General features: G+C 40.4%; 6 protein-coding genes across 7 annotated transcripts; 3 read left to right on the forward strand and 3 right to left on the reverse strand.

The window, feature by feature from the left end:
* Positions 1 to 1,215: 1,215 nt before the first annotated feature.
* LOC131210254 (cysteine dioxygenase type 1) lies at positions 1,216 to 4,158 on the reverse strand. Of its 2 annotated transcripts, none has more exons than XM_058203472.1 (4): positions 3,969 to 4,158; positions 2,548 to 2,919; positions 1,607 to 2,078; positions 1,216 to 1,544 (listed from the first exon to the last, which is right to left on the reverse strand). In XM_058203472.1, exons 2-4 carry the CDS (start codon positions 2,832 to 2,834, stop codon positions 1,533 to 1,535), a joined length of 771 nt encoding a protein of 256 aa, XP_058059455.1. In that variant the 5' UTR covers positions 2,835 to 2,919; positions 3,969 to 4,158; the 3' UTR covers positions 1,216 to 1,532. The 2 variants fall into 2 exon arrangements, with proteins under 2 accessions (XP_058059455.1, XP_058059463.1); XM_058203480.1 differs by having other exon boundaries at positions 2,548 to 2,939.
* A 2,518-nt stretch (positions 4,159 to 6,676) lies between these two features.
* Positions 6,677 to 7,976, reverse strand: LOC131216480 (craniofacial development protein 1). The gene is made up of 2 exons (XM_058210983.1): positions 7,862 to 7,976; positions 6,677 to 7,782 (listed from the first exon to the last, which is right to left on the reverse strand). Exon 2 carries the CDS (start codon positions 7,767 to 7,769, stop codon positions 6,969 to 6,971), a length of 801 nt encoding a protein of 266 aa, XP_058066966.1. The 5' UTR covers positions 7,770 to 7,782; positions 7,862 to 7,976; the 3' UTR covers positions 6,677 to 6,968.
* A 344-nt stretch (positions 7,977 to 8,320) lies between these two features.
* LOC131207123 (uncharacterized) lies at positions 8,321 to 10,964 on the forward strand. The gene is made up of 2 exons (XM_058199735.1): positions 8,321 to 9,097; positions 10,458 to 10,964. The coding sequence occupies exons 1-2, from the start codon at positions 9,056 to 9,058 to the stop codon at positions 10,962 to 10,964; spliced, it is 549 nt and encodes a 182-aa protein (XP_058055718.1). The 5' UTR covers positions 8,321 to 9,055.
* Positions 10,965 to 11,066: 102 nt separating this feature from the next.
* Positions 11,067 to 12,838, forward strand: LOC131207134 (transmembrane protein 170B). Its single transcript, XM_058199746.1, has one exon. The coding sequence runs from the start codon at positions 11,067 to 11,069 to the stop codon at positions 11,463 to 11,465; it is 399 nt and encodes a 132-aa protein (XP_058055729.1). The 3' UTR covers positions 11,466 to 12,838.
* Positions 12,839 to 13,200: 362 nt separating this feature from the next.
* On the forward strand, positions 13,201 to 13,600 carry LOC131206416 (H/ACA ribonucleoprotein complex subunit 3). The gene is made up of 2 exons (XM_058198963.1): positions 13,201 to 13,337; positions 13,396 to 13,600. The coding sequence occupies exons 1-2, from the start codon at positions 13,284 to 13,286 to the stop codon at positions 13,534 to 13,536; spliced, it is 195 nt and encodes a 64-aa protein (XP_058054946.1). The 5' UTR covers positions 13,201 to 13,283; the 3' UTR covers positions 13,537 to 13,600.
* LOC131206415 (transmembrane protein 223) lies at positions 13,535 to 14,380 on the reverse strand. The gene is made up of 2 exons (XM_058198962.1): positions 13,956 to 14,380; positions 13,535 to 13,890 (listed from the first exon to the last, which is right to left on the reverse strand). Exons 1-2 carry the CDS (start codon positions 14,347 to 14,349, stop codon positions 13,595 to 13,597), a joined length of 690 nt encoding a protein of 229 aa, XP_058054945.1. The 5' UTR covers positions 14,350 to 14,380; the 3' UTR covers positions 13,535 to 13,594.
* Between the last annotated feature and the right edge of the window lie 107 nt (positions 14,381 to 14,487).

Below are 14,487 nucleotides of genomic sequence, written 5' to 3' on the forward strand. Positions count from 1 at the left end.
CGAGCATTTACGCTCCGTGTGGCACCCCGGAAAACCCGAGCGTGAATACTTTTTGGATACGCTTTGCTTACAAACAGAGGATAATTTAAGTTCTTATTTGCTGTTATAGCAACAAAATCGGAAAAAACAGAAAAAAATATTCAGAAATCAATTAATTTCTCTTCTATTTCTATTTTCTTGGACCAAAAACACAAACGTAAACACGTTTGACATTTTGTTTTTAAATTTTTGCTGCCACACGAAGCGTAAACGTTTTGACATTACAAATTAATTTTACGCTAGTTTTCACGCTTCATGTAGCCCCCTAGACAGAGTGATCTTTTTGTTCGGGATGGCACACCAGAACTACCTGGCGGAGAAAAATAAAACTAAAATCTTGGAAAATCCTTCTGCCATCTGCCGGAGAAAGTTTACCTAAAATCGTCAAGAAACCTGTACTAAAAAGACGAAATGTGCTAAACATTTAAACATTCAACTGCTAAATATTCATCACAAGTTCGGTAGTTCGGTGATATTTTTAGCAAACATATGTGATTGTTATCTGACTAGTTGTATAATAATTACGTCGAAAGTCGCGGAACGGAAAGTGTACAATCGATTAAATATTTCGAATGCGAGGTTTTCATTACTTCAGCGACTTACTGGACCAGATCTGCTACAATAAATTTCGTAACAAGAGTTGGAGCTTGAGAAACTTCGGGCGGGCTGAATGAAGTTTGGCTGTTCGATTAGAGATAACCAATAATCTTGTGGTAATAAAAAATAAATCTTCCAATAAATAGCTTCTGTCTCTTCAGAGTTCGGGTTGATAAAATGAAGTGGCCATAGTTCTGTTGGCAACGTCAACTAAGCAATTACTGGCTCGAGTGCCTCCCCGCACTCGGCAAGGATTGAGTTATTGTGACAAAACGAATCTATACCTGTTTAGCAGGAGGGTAGGGGTAAAAACGGGCCACCAATCCGATACGGCTCGGAGATTGTTTGACCAAACTGTGCGAGCGTGGCAAATTCCTTATCTAGAGAATTTCACTATGCATTACAAGAAATTACGATCATAGTATGTGCTACATTAAGTTGTGTAAACAAACATCTTAACATCAAACATCTTACACAGAAACGGTTGCCGGCTTCGAAATATGATTTTTAAATTTTATCCACATTTAAATATTCTAATGTCATGCAGTTACAAAACGCGACAACAAAACCACATTTAAAGTTTTTGAGTATCTTATTTTTATTGAGTAGCAATGTGTAGCATGTTTTTGACACTTGCAAAACAACCGCACGTTTGAGCAAATTGCATATATTGAACTACGATAACTATTTCAATTTGATTGTTTTTATAATATCGCGCAATCTTATAATATTTTGGAACAACGAATTAGTAATCTAAGAAAAATGCATGCTCAACTCACTCAAAGAAAAATCCTACCTTCCATAATGATTTGTAACCGTAAAATGTTTATTGCTCTTCACTATTATCACTTCTCAGCATCAGTCGACGAATGCAATACAAAATATGGGCCCATCCTTCAGTTGGCGTCCTGCAAAGCAAAACTTAAGTTACTTACCACAGTCCGGAGGAAATGGATTTCGTTCTACTTACGGTGGGATTTCGTTTGCCATACTTGCTCCAAAACGTTACTTTACACTTGGTGCGTTTTCCGTCGCGCTTGTTGAAAATGGAACACACGTCAAATGGAGGGCAATACAAGTGCAAAGAAACAGCCACATCTGTGTGGCTAGGATTTTCCACGCGGTGCAGTCCCAAAGTGTCGTTAATGTAACACACGCCATTTGTTTCGAGGGTACTTCTCGACAGTTCCTCCAACTCATCCCCGTTGTACTCCGTTTCCTCACTCGTGCCGCCGGAATGCCCAATGTCCGCTCTGATATCCTCGTTAACGGACGCGTCCTTGGGCCAAGCGTAACGGGTTTCCACCAACTGACCTTTCAGCATTTTCATAAAACAGTGCGAATCGGCGTGATCGTGGATGGCTGACGCGTGCCCTTCATTCCAGCAGAGTATCATAAGATTATATTTCCCGTTGCCAGCATCGACAAGATTTCTTGTGTAACTGTTACAAGAGAGACAGAGAAAAGCTATAAGTAGGAACACGACAGTAACAAACACTATTCCAGGTGTAGCAAAATTTGCATCCTCATCGTCTCTAAGACAAATCAATCGTAGGTCCAGACAGCACAATTAGTGTTATCATTCCGTTGGTAGAACTGGTCAAAGATAAGTTAAATATCCATTTTTTGACTGCGTCGTACTTTCACTGTGTCCAATATTCACCACAACAAAAAAAGACTTGTTTTTGATTTACTTGGTCTATTGAAAATTGCATTCCCTATTGGTAAAAGTATCATCGCCTCCGGCACACTAAAAACTACAGAGACTTCCTGAACGGACGGCAGCGTTAACGATAAAGTGAAATTATTTTGTAGTTTTATGAAGTAGCTTTATGAATTTAATTCTTTACCAAGTTGTCATTGATTCAACGATTGGATGACTCGACGATTGAATGTTTTCTTTCCGCTTACCGGTAACGGTCGAATTTGGCGAATTTGCGCCATTCCGCAGGATTCGATTCGTAACTCAGCATCAGATGGTTTACGTAATGAACATTTACATGATCCGATTCGAACGTTTTGCGCAGCTCGTCCGTAAGATCGGCCAACGTTTCGCACTTCCGCGCGTTCTTTAACGGCTTGTCGATCCCGGTGAAGGTTTTTGTCAACTCTCGCAAACGCTTTTCTCCTTCCTCATTCTTGGAGTCGCGATCGTGGATGTTGTTGTTGTTGTTTTCCTCTACGGCCAGTGACGTCATTATATTTTTATGTTGACCAAGCTGATAACGCACCGTGCGCAATGAAGTTTGATGGTCAGATCAGATTGAGACGGGACGACGTGTTCTATGGAACGGCAAAGCACTCTAATAAGGTCGGATTATAATTGTGCGTTCTTATCGATTAATTATAGTGGAGGGGCATTGAACAGAACGGTGTAGCATGCCTTCTACTTTGAGCCTCGTTTGCGACAATAAAAAGGGATAAACAAGTGATATCTGGTGGAAACTGCGTCGTTTGAATACCAGCGTTCGTGTTGTCGTAGGTCGCCCGAAGTCGTTTTAACTTAAGCCTGCGTGAAACAAGAAGAGTGGGTATTTCTATCATGGTGTGTCCATCCATGTTAGGCAAGTTGAATAGCCTTTTAAAAGCCATCGTCATCCGATAGTCGGCGACGCGCAAGGTTTACAAGCGAACGGATCATTAAACCAAGAACCAAGCGAGAATCATTAAGCGTTTCATGCTCGCCACAACAAACCGTACATAAAGAACGAAAACCCAACAAAGAAACGCGCTGGGTCCGCGATCCACAAGAGACACATATTTTGCATCAGCAAAAAAAGCAATCAAAAAATTGTTCGCTGATTTTCAAACTCCAACCCCTCTACAGGAAATTTAGAAACATTTACAGCAGTACATTCTACATTTTAATCAGCAACTACCATCAAGTGCATCATTATCAGCCAGTAATAACAATTTGTAGCAAGGTCAAAATCGCCTTTCAAATCAATCAAAACTGAACGACTGTTCGGCAAAAAATTGTTTACTAAACTTATAAGCTTTATACTTTTCTCTGTTAGTGTTTCATTATTTTCGTTTTGAAGACATACTTTACACATAAGAAAAAATGTAATACTGCATTGGAATTGTCCTCAGCTGCTTCTACAGTAATTACAGTAATTTAAAAGAAGTGTTACACTCCACGCATAGTCGGAGAGGAAATTTCTCTTTTTATTCCATACTCCCGGAGCAAAATGCAAATGGCGGTCAAATTTCACGGTTAACTTTCTCGTGGAACTTAATTGAAATCAATCACCAACGATTTTGCACTACACTGCATGGCCATTTTTTCACGAAAAATACGCTTTAAAATAACAACAATTGAGGAGGCTTACCAATGGGTGATCCACAAATCAACAAGGATCAAACGAACAAGTAGCAGCCACTTTTGTTCGGACACTTCAAGCGCCACTTCAACCGATGTGGTTTGTTATTAATCGTCAATGGTTGTCGAAGAAAAACTACCTCTCGGGTAGCCAAAGATTGCGCTGCGAGGCTTAAGATCCGATCGTCTCCTCACGACACTTGTTCAGCGACTGGGCCACATGCCAGTAAGGCTGGTTAATTTAACTTTTTTTGCACTAAACAACACACTTCCACAAGTGTGCTCCTTCCCTGCACGACACACTCCCTCTCGCACATACCGGGCCCGCTTATCAGTGGCTGGCGACCCGACCAAAGGCTACGAGCGGACATTCGCTGTTCACGGTGGGTTATCCCGCCACGGCAATATATAAGCGCGTTTCTTACGCACACGAGGACTGCGGACGCACCCCCAGTTTGCGTCCAATCGCGTCCGTCGGCCGCAGTCGACTTCATCAATGGCAAAAGAAAATTACGGCAGGTTAGTTGCCTGTAGACGCGCGCAGCTCAGTTCGGTGAGTCACATTTTGCGGCCCAGTCGGTAACTAGGGGCAAGAAAACGGTTCGAAAGAAAAACTCGAGAGAGTGCTTCCGAAATGGGGTATCCCGTGTAGATAACATAATCAAAGGAATCCTGTATGAAGGGCAGTGTCGGAATAAATTATGCTCGTCTCGTTGCTGACCCAAAGAGAACCGGTTTCGGGTTTGCGGTAGAAATTCCAAAACACCCAAAACGTTTTTCGGGGGAAAACCTTGCGTTGAAAAGTGCGAGTTCATAAATGTTTGTGTAGTTTTTAATTCTTTTGCCAGTATGTAGAGCCCAACAAATTGCTTCCTATCAATGGTTTGATTAAAAAAAAAGATAAGAGCACCTTTCTACTGTCATTCAAATGCATCGAACGATGCACAGATAACTTCGCAATTCCACTGTCGCTAGTAGCAAAGCTGAAAAGATAGAAAGCAGTAAATGCTAGTGAAACAAAGGTGACCAAAAGTTATTATCCTTCTTATCCGCCTGGCGGTCTTGGCCTGGTCCAGAGACAATGTTTATCCGGTCCAACACCATGTCCACCGGTCTCGGGAATCGAATCCACGGCTAGCTTCCACGCTTATGTAATTTGATAAACAGCAAATCCAATTGCTTGGAGTTAAGTCATAAATGTTATCATGAACAAAACTTGCCGCTTTTATGCTAGCGAATCAACCGAAATCACACGACCTTCATCAACTAATTTTGAAGCTTATCGAACGTTTATCAGTGTTTATTCACTTATTTGCGATCTGTTCTCTTGTGGTTCCGCTGTTGCTTACTGTGAGGACAACTCCAAGAGCTGACCTATTTCGCCATATATTTCGACCACAAACAATGTTCGGTGAACAATACATCCACGATATAAAACACGGTACCCGGTGCCAACTGGCTACGGATGGCGCATTTGTTTTTCGGTGCTAATTGAAAACAGCCCACGTTATCAACCATCGAGACAGTGTCCAATCAATTTGTAGAAATAACAATCATCGCCCGCGTACATTGTTTTTTTTTCATTATCGGAAGCTTCAGCCCAACATTCTCAGCACATGTAAACAAGATCCACTTACTAAGCGAAGGATTAGGTCTCAAAATATCACTAAGTTTCAGGATGCACGAATATTATTATGTTTGTTGTTTATTACGCTATCATTTTAAACATTTCGCCCTTCCAAAAATGTGCCGCTTCTAATAAAATGGCTAGAGATTCAATGGTTGGAACATTCGTGAACAATCTGCTATTAATAAGCTGCTATTGGACAATCTTCAGATGGATTTCAGATTGAATTGCGGGATTGCTATTTGTATTCCGTTTCGTCCTATATTCGAGCCTAATACAGTACACAATAATGACTATGGCAATCTTATCCTTCGTACCTTGAGATATTGTAAGGAATATGCTGGATTATCTTCTACATAAATATCTAGAATGTACATCACGATTTGAAAATATCCAACCAAATCCATTGCTTGCTTTCCGTACACAGGTTGACCAGCTGCCCAAGAAAGTTTAACCAACAATTCATTTAACATATCCAACAAAAGCAGTGTTAACATTGCCAAAACTTTCCTGAAGAACAACTGACCATTCGAATTCGATTTACTTTTTCGTTTTCCCTCATGTTGAGGAGCAGAAATTTATTATAAAATTGTTGCTTTGGAAAAAGATAAGTCGGACCTTGATGAATCAAAGCTAGAAACGGTAATTGAACAGTTTGAAATTAACAGTCGTTTTGATGGTTGAGGCGCTATGAACACAATTTGAACGCTATTGTTTCTTGAATAAATAAAAGCACCAAAACAGGAGTGTACGTATACAAGACAAAGAAATAAACGAAAGATATAAGATTTGTACCAACAGTTTTTGTTTACTTAAATAAATATTGCATGTCTTAATTGTATGTATAAATATGTCTTCTTTCTTATCCGGTCGCAACCGGACGGGCTTGTTGGAAATTACACAACAAAACGATGCAAATTTGACGCAATTTGAACCATGGAAAATATCTTAAAGTTTTGAAATTCACACGAAAATAATGGATTTCTTCTGCAGCATATTAAATTGCCAGAAACAAGAGAATTTTTTGCAAAAGAATAAAAACTATAAAAACCGGTTTTTACGACATTGAACTTGATTTATTTTTGTTCTCTTGTGATGAGTGATTTTCTTTATAGGCTTAATGATATATTATAGATATTCATACAATATGCGAATGGTTAATTCAGCATAGAAAGTGTATTTTTCACACTTCTGTTACGTTTTACACATTTATTTATCTTATACATGAGCATATACTGCTGAAAGATAATCGATGATTAACCAATTCATCTAGATATTACGGAAAGAAAAGACGTTTTTTGCAATACATTATTCTTCGGTGGCAAGAATGTGTCTCAGGCAAAAACGGAACGTGGATTGGAATCGAAGCCGGGTGTAAGAGCATTATCTGTTACTTCGTTTGGTTTGCCGAAATGATTTTTCGATTTCAAACTGCCGTACATCTGTCCGCTCCAGGAAATCACGCCTCTCAAGAAATCCATCCTTTCCCTTATTATGAGTCTGCAGCTCTTCCTCGATTCCTTCGTGTCGTTTGAATCGATTCCAATCCATTTTAGTTTTCTCCAAAGTACTTAATTTGTTTTTCTTGCCAATCACATTTAATACTGAGGCAAGCCCCGTACCGCGCAGGGGTAATCCTTTCGTTGTTTTCGGCGCTGAATCTTTTTCCTGGGCACGCCTTTCTTCGTTCGGTACTTCTACTCGTTCTCCTGCAAACTCGAAAATCTGTTCAACTGTAGGACGTTTGTCGTCAGCCGGTTTTTTGCTGAATGCAGCCGATTCTGCGTTCTTCGCTGCCACGGTTTGGCTTTTGCTAGTAGCGTTCTTGGATGCACCGGCGACGTCGGAAACTTTAGCTTCATTTGTGTTGCTGCTGCTGCCACCAAGAAAATCTGCCCATAGAGCATCAGTTCGCCGTTTTTCTTCTTCCTCATCAAGTTCTTTGTTGTCCTTGGCATCCTCCGCGCCAGCTTCCAGTGGATTAACTTTCGATGATTTACATTTTTTCTTAACACCATCTGTGGGCAGCTTCCGCTTGCGCTTGCAACCTTTAGTGTCTCCTGCTGATTCGCCCAACGGAGGATCTTCTTCGTCCAATATACTATCAGAATCCGATTCGGTGATGTCGGGGCGGAAGTCCTCGTCGCTTGCGTCACTGTCACTGGGATACTCTTCGTGATTCATTGTTCCTGTTGTCCTGAAACGTATGTTTTAGCGAAGGTAAATCACCACTCCGAAGAAATGTCGAAACCGCTGATTTCGCAAAAGCCTCATACCTCGTAAAATGCGTAAATGCGTAGAAATATCACTTTACTTTTAACGTTTATTTACATAGCAAATCGCCGTGAATTTCACGCCACAGATTGTTCAATCACAAATTTTGCCGCAGGTTGGAACTGTCAAAGGAGAATTTGTCGGAGTTTTTAATTCGTCCATTGTCGGAGCCAGTTTCTTACTGCGACACCCGACAACGGATAAACAAAAAAAAGTTAGTAGAAAGATAGATTTTGTGTGGAGTTGAATCACTTAAGAACACAAACAATCCAATTTACATTACATTGTGATATCATTATACAATATTATTGACAATAATATTGTTATTTTTTTTATTGCATCTCCTAACCTTGTCGGACTTGTCAAGTCTGTTGTCATTTCACATGACATGATGGCAGAAATTTTAGTTTTTAGTTGTTCGTCTCAGCCAACTTTTTGTGTCTTTGCAATCTCGCCAAAGTGGACAAAGGACATTTCGGTATCGTAGCAAACAAATCCAGTGGCCGAAAGAACCATCCCGAATCGAACGGACCGTGTGCGAAAAGTTATTGTTTAAAGATCCTTGCTCGTCGTAAGCTTATCGTGGTTTATCACACAGCTTTCCGGTGCTTATTGCAATTCGTTTTTTTTATTGTTTAATGTGCAAAGCAAAGATTGCAATCGTCGTGATGTTTTGATGGAGTCGACGCCGTATCAAAATATCAAAGCTATAATTATCACCGTTTACTGTGAAACTATTCGTTGCAACGCTGGATCCAAGCAAGGCCATGATAGCGGAACGGGCGGTTTCATCGAACGCAATTGAAAGGGGAAAGGTTTCAATCTCAATCGCATGGCAGTAGGCGATCGAATAGAAAAACAAGCCAGAGCTGAGCGTATAACGTGCGATTGTTCCACAACCCACAAACATTCCATTGTTTTTGGTGATGAAAAGGTAAAACAATCGCCATTGGTGCGCTGAGGCCATTTCGTTACTGCGCAAAACCACGAACAAGATTCCCCAAGTTACAGTGATAATTGTGTCTATTGTTAACTAATTTGAACCATGGTACCAAGAACCTTCAGTGGGCAAAAAAATCTTGAAAGCTGAAAAACGGTACTATACTCGTCCGCGGTTCTCACCTAATCAACAACACTGTGAGAGCTGTCGAAGGATCTTAGTCATATTCGGTGTCAATAAATGGAGAAACCTACGGATGAAAGAAGAACCTGTAGCAGTTGTACGTACTGATACAAAGGTATTCACATGATGCTTATTAAATACTCAGTTGATATTATTACTGATGTTTTTTCTATGAATTGCGAACTTACCCCTTTTACAAACAATACGCGGTTGTTCAATAAGTTTTGAGCTTCGATAACAGAGAGCCCTGCTGCTAGTCTAAACTTTTTTACCTATGTTAATACAGGGATGGCTGAATTTAAACGTGGTCATACAACCCTTGACGACGATCCACGTCAATGACGTCCAAAAACAGCAGCAACACCTGAAATCGTAAGAAAAACATAGTATATCTTATTGGAAAATCGTCGACTAACTGGCGACTCGAGAGGTTTAGTAGAAGCCTTGAACACCTCATTCGGTAGTGTATGTGATATTGTTACTTAAGTATTGGGTTTCAGAAAGTTTTGTGTACAATGGCCGCACTGGCTAACCATGGAACAAAAATGCATTCGAATGCAGCTTTCTCGGCAACATTTAGTTTTCGAAAGGATAAAGTGAATTTTTTTGGTCGACTCATCACTATGGATAAGACTTGGGTCTATCACTATGATTCTGAATCAAAACAAGAGGCTAAGGAGTGGTGTGAACCTGGTTCTTCGGTTCTGAAACGGATTCGTGTCCACAAATAGGCCAAGAAGGCATAGGCATCAGTTTTTTGGGATGCGAAAGCAATTTTGTTTGTAAATTACTTGCAAACTGGGAAAACAATAAATTACGATTGTTATTGTAACCTTTTAGACCAGCCGAAGGAGAAAATTCGTGAAAAAGCACCCGGTTTGCAGACAAATAACACCTTTTTCTATAGGACAATCACAAGAGCACTATGACAATGGCAAAAATCCATGAATGAAACTACGAATTGTTGAAGCATACACCGTATTCAAAAGATTTGGCCCCTAGCATCTTTCATCTGTTCCCAAACCTAAAAAAGATCATGCGTGGAAAACGTTTTTCATCAAATGATAAGGTCCTAACAGCTGTGGAAGCGTATTTCGCAGCGTTTTTAGTTTCTCACTTCAGGGATGGATTTCATAAATTGGAATGTTGTTGAAACAAGTGTATTGATGTTCAGGGAGACCATTCTGAATAACAAAGTGTATATCAAACCATGAAATTGTGTATCTCTTATTGAAGCTCAAAACTTATTGAACAACCCAGTATGTTATACGCCTCGCTCACTACATTGATTTCACTTAAAAAACATTTTTAATGATCATGAATGTTTATTGAATTTTAATAATAATACATTCAAATTGGTTTGCATCGGGTGAAATTTGAAGATCATCTAACTAAGACTTCTTTCAGTAATCTTTTGAAATTTACACGTTTCAAAAATCTATCCATCTTTACGATTGTTTTTTTTTATTTTACAGAACCGCACAATGGTGCACAGTGGTGCGTTGGTATCGCACTCTCTGTTGCGACCTTCATCTTCCGCTGCTGTTGTCGCCGTGCCCTTCGCCCCGATCGTACTACTATTATCGTCACTATCAGGACCTAGCAGCGATCCACTAGCAGCCGCAGCCACCGTTCCGTTCCTCTTAAACGTGGCGTCCTGTGAATGCGATCGTCCTTTAACATTGGGATCGGCTAATAGTGTATCGTCGTTGTCATCGTCCATAGCGTTAGCGTACCAAACGTCAATTCCGGTTGTGTTGAAGAACAGATCTACACCATCCGACAATAGTACTACACAAGAAGTAGAAAACGGCTGGAGAGGAGAATCTTTGTTGCGTCTTGAGCGCAGTAAGTCCGATCGTCACGCTCCTTATCAACGTAAACCCACTGTTCTACGACCGGCAACGCGAACGTCTAGGAACGTGCCCCAAGTTCGTGTTTCAAACGGTTTTCCTCTAATCCTCTCGCACACCAACCACTAGTATAACATATTTTATTGGGTAGTACTAGTCAAAGGTTTTACCTTAGCTTAAATACGTGACATTTATTAGGAGACGGGATAGGTAGCCTGAGCTATAGCGATAATGATGTACAGCAAGGACGGTATCTCGGAGTTGGACACGATCGCAAATGTGATTGGTTTGCGAGGAGTGGGAACCTCCTCATTGCGCACATTCGTCGAGATGTGGTACCACATCTTTCTATGGGGTCTGTTTTCGTCCATCTTTGTACACACGTGCGCCGCGGTAATAGCGTTCGTGACGCTTCGCAAACACAAATTTGGCCGTTTCTTTTCCATATTCATCTTCGTGATGGGCGTCCTGTCGCCGGCAACGGGGGGCGTTGTTAGCAGTACCGTCATTGCCTTCGTACATCGTGCTTCTAACTTTCAGATGTCACCGATCGCGGCAATGGTCTGGGGCGTCGGCCAGACGATTGTTTCTGCATGCTTTGGATTTACGCGCATCCTAGCGACGCTATAAACACACTATTCCGGTTTTCAAAACTTGCCTGCGAAGGCATTTGAACATTGCTTGTTCTCACAGAAACACTAGCTGCCGGCAAGGGATATGTTTACAGTGTATAATGCAAGGAATCCTTTTAAAGACTGGTATTTTGTTGAACAGCCTGTCGTAGGGGATGATTGTGATAAAAGCGGCGTGTGAGAGTGGGATGAAACGGCCTGTTGATGGTTTTTAGACGTAAATTCCATTGCTTTCTCTTATTGAAAACCATGTGCACAGGGCAACGGAAAACGATACACATCACAGCATCATCACTTACAAAATTCTTTACGCAAATCGTTTGTCGCCGTCGGGCAGCTGGTCAGTGGTACAGAAAAAGGACGCGGTTTATTTCAAGGAAAACGAGCAATTTTGAACAAAACCCTTAGAGAAAATTCTAAAATTCACACTTCGAAAGATGTATGCAGCGTGATGCGACGGGCACCAAAAATCAATAGACGAATAATTTTAGGGCGGTCTTCGTTGTAAGAAAATATAATCAATGCATAAATCGATGAGGAAAACCCAAGTTACGCAAAGGCTGCCTGTAAATGTTGGTGAGCAAAGCTTGGGAAATCATGTGATTGTTTTTCTGTAGAAAACGATGATCATTGGCCATTTTTGCCGCGGAAAAATAAAGAAAAAAACGCGAATGTACATGTATGCCTGCGATTTTTGTCAGAATGCGTGTGCGCGTGTGAATGCTTGTGTAAATGTATGTGCGTGAAAGCTTTCTATAGTGCTTCAGATAGAGGAATCCATACAAAATAGTCACAATTAACTAGTAACCAATGGAAGCAAACGAATCGACAAATAGTGATGACCCAATATCTTAAGTAAACCACGCTAGTTATATATAATTCACAAAATCATATGCGAGGTTGCTCTACAAAACCGTGTAGTGCTGTAGGGGTGACGATATTTATGTTATTGCACCTAATTTGCTATTGATCATCGACCCCCGATCATGGGTTCTGCGAACAAGGGGGAACATTGGACACAGCATAATATTTTCCATTTTAGTTACGGATTACACTCTTCCAGACTGGAAGAAAATAAACAGGATACGTGGCAGTTGATTGCAATTGATTAGCATCATTGTAGCTGTTATGAAAAAGTCTTTTCCTAGAATGTAGAACACATGCATCATGTTTGCGATGTGGTATATTGCGATTTTGGGATCCTTTTCAGTACAGTTCTAAAACGTAGTTGAACTTCTTTTAAGTTCTTTATTGGTTCCACGTTCCTTCTACTATCCCGATAGATAAAAGGGGAAGGTAGTGTTTCATTTCAACTTGAATTCATTTTGATTTCGCACACCTGGAGGAAGGAATTTCTTAGATTTTGTGGTTAACAGTCACATCACTAGTGAGAGCAAGAGAGCAAGTATGAAAATAAACTGAATCAATTCAAGAACAATAAAGAAGTGCGTATGCATTCCATTGAACGGTGATGACATAAAGAAAGTAACTGATCTGAGTAACTGAACATAGAATTGACCAAAGAAACATTACACCCAAAGAATACGAACGATTTACCAGAGAAGTTTAGGTCGAGTTACAATTATTTCACAATGCTTCAATTACCGGTAAATTTAAACCATCACGAAATCTTGCATGGCACTTCCCGTTTGCGCATTTGACAACCTTGAACAACCTCTCTCCTTTGCCTGTGATTACCTTGGTTCATCGGAAACGTCAACAGAATCAATCATAAAATAAACAACGTGCTCTAACGAACGGACGCAAACACAAAACCACTTCGTGATTTCGCTAATATTCAGAGGAAAGCATCAATATGTACCTTATGTACGATATCAATGAGCAGGGCGAACGCCTTTACACACTGAAGGTAAATTGCTGTTTGCATATCATTGAAAAATCATCTCACCTTTATGATGTTTTCGCAGAAGCATAACTCTGCCGGTACACCAACACAATCAGCACACCCTGCGCGATTTTCCCCGGAGGACAAGTTCTCTCGGCATCGTATTATCATCAAGAAACGATTCGGACTATTGTTAACTCAAAAGCCGGAACCTATTTACTAATAATGGAACAGTAACTAAATAAAGTTCAGATTTATTAACCTCACTCGCAACCGTAAGATCATTTCAGTTTGCGGGCCATACCCACGGTATAGTCGTAGAGTTTGGTGTTCAAAAACTCACCGCGCATATCTAGTACGTAAAAGAGTGCGCGGTTCTTTATTTTTATCGGCACAGTTACACGTGCCGCTTCTCGGGATTCTTGTGCGGAGACGTATTTTAGTGGAACATCCATAATTCGATTTGAACCAAATGGAGCATAAGTTACAACGCTGACCAAATCACCACCTTTTCGTAGCACCAAGTAGCGGACAGATCTTAAGGTGAACATCCACGATGCGAACAGTATTCCGTATCCTTAAATGAAATTGAATCATATGAAATTGTATAAATAATGTACTATTTTTAACAGCTACTCCTACCAATAAAGAAACACATAATAGCTATGCTGTTCCGATACTTGTTTTCGCCAAGATTAATTTTTTGGTACCACGGTAAATCAACGGTGGTTTCTTTCTTTACCGGTGCATCCCGAAGTGTAGTGTAGGAAAAGTGACACAAATAACCCCAGAATAAAAACTGGGATACTGCAAAAATGTTAAGCATTTTAAAGAATCGAGGATTTTCATACTTAAAAAGTATTACATCCTTGCGAACTTTAGTGTTCACATCGTACACCCGGGCAGCGATTTCTGATGAAAGCAACCGGTAAGGTTCTGTGTTTTTGGCAGGGACAAACCGCCAGCACAAATTGTGCATCACCGAAGATGTTCTGCCGCAGTTACTGCTAAATGTCGTTGTTAATAATCTAATCATGCTTAATTTAAGTTTTATTTTCAACTTTAGTTTTATTACAAACAAACAAAAACAAGTCACTAAGAAAAGAAAAAGATGAGAAACTGTCATCTGTCACTCGTCGCCCATGCAGCAAAACTGATGTTTGTTTTTTAAAAT

Source organism: Anopheles bellator, chromosome 1, assembly GCF_943735745.2.
Source record: "Anopheles bellator chromosome 1, idAnoBellAS_SP24_06.2, whole genome shotgun sequence".
Classification (NCBI taxonomy): Eukaryota; Metazoa; Arthropoda; class Insecta; order Diptera; family Culicidae; genus Anopheles; species Anopheles bellator.

What these genes read in the sequence shown, in the direction of transcription:
- LOC131210254 (XM_058203472.1), bottom strand. Translation starts at nt 2,834, where the DNA reads ATGACGTCACTGGCCGTAGAGGAAAACAACAACAACAACATCCACGAT. An exon ending in GCCAAATTCGACCGTTACCG is followed by an intron (nt 2,079 to 2,547) that starts GTAAGCGGAAAG and finishes CTCTTGTAACAG; the next exon opens with TTACACAAGAAATCTTGTCG.
- LOC131216480 (XM_058210983.1), bottom strand. Translation starts at nt 7,769, where the DNA reads ATGAATCACGAAGAGTATCCCAGTGACAGTGACGCAAGCGACGAGGAC.
- LOC131207123 (XM_058199735.1), top strand. Translation starts at nt 9,056, where the DNA reads ATGAAAGAAGAACCTGTAGCAGTTGTACGTACTGATACAAAG. An exon ending in TTGTACGTACTGATACAAAG is followed by an intron (nt 9,098 to 10,457) that starts GTATTCACATGA and finishes TTTATTTTACAG; the next exon opens with AACCGCACAATGGTGCACAG.
- LOC131207134 (XM_058199746.1), top strand. Translation starts at nt 11,067, where the DNA reads ATGATGTACAGCAAGGACGGTATCTCGGAGTTGGACACGATCGCAAAT.
- LOC131206416 (XM_058198963.1), top strand. Translation starts at nt 13,284, where the DNA reads ATGTACCTTATGTACGATATCAATGAGCAGGGCGAACGCCTTTACACA. An exon ending in AACGCCTTTACACACTGAAG is followed by an intron (nt 13,338 to 13,395) that starts GTAAATTGCTGT and finishes ATGTTTTCGCAG; the next exon opens with AAGCATAACTCTGCCGGTAC.
- LOC131206415 (XM_058198962.1), bottom strand. Translation starts at nt 14,349, where the DNA reads ATGATTAGATTATTAACAACGACATTTAGCAGTAACTGCGGCAGAACA. An exon ending in TATTATGTGTTTCTTTATTG is followed by an intron (nt 13,891 to 13,955) that starts GTAGGAGTAGCT and finishes ATTTCATTTAAG; the next exon opens with GATACGGAATACTGTTCGCA.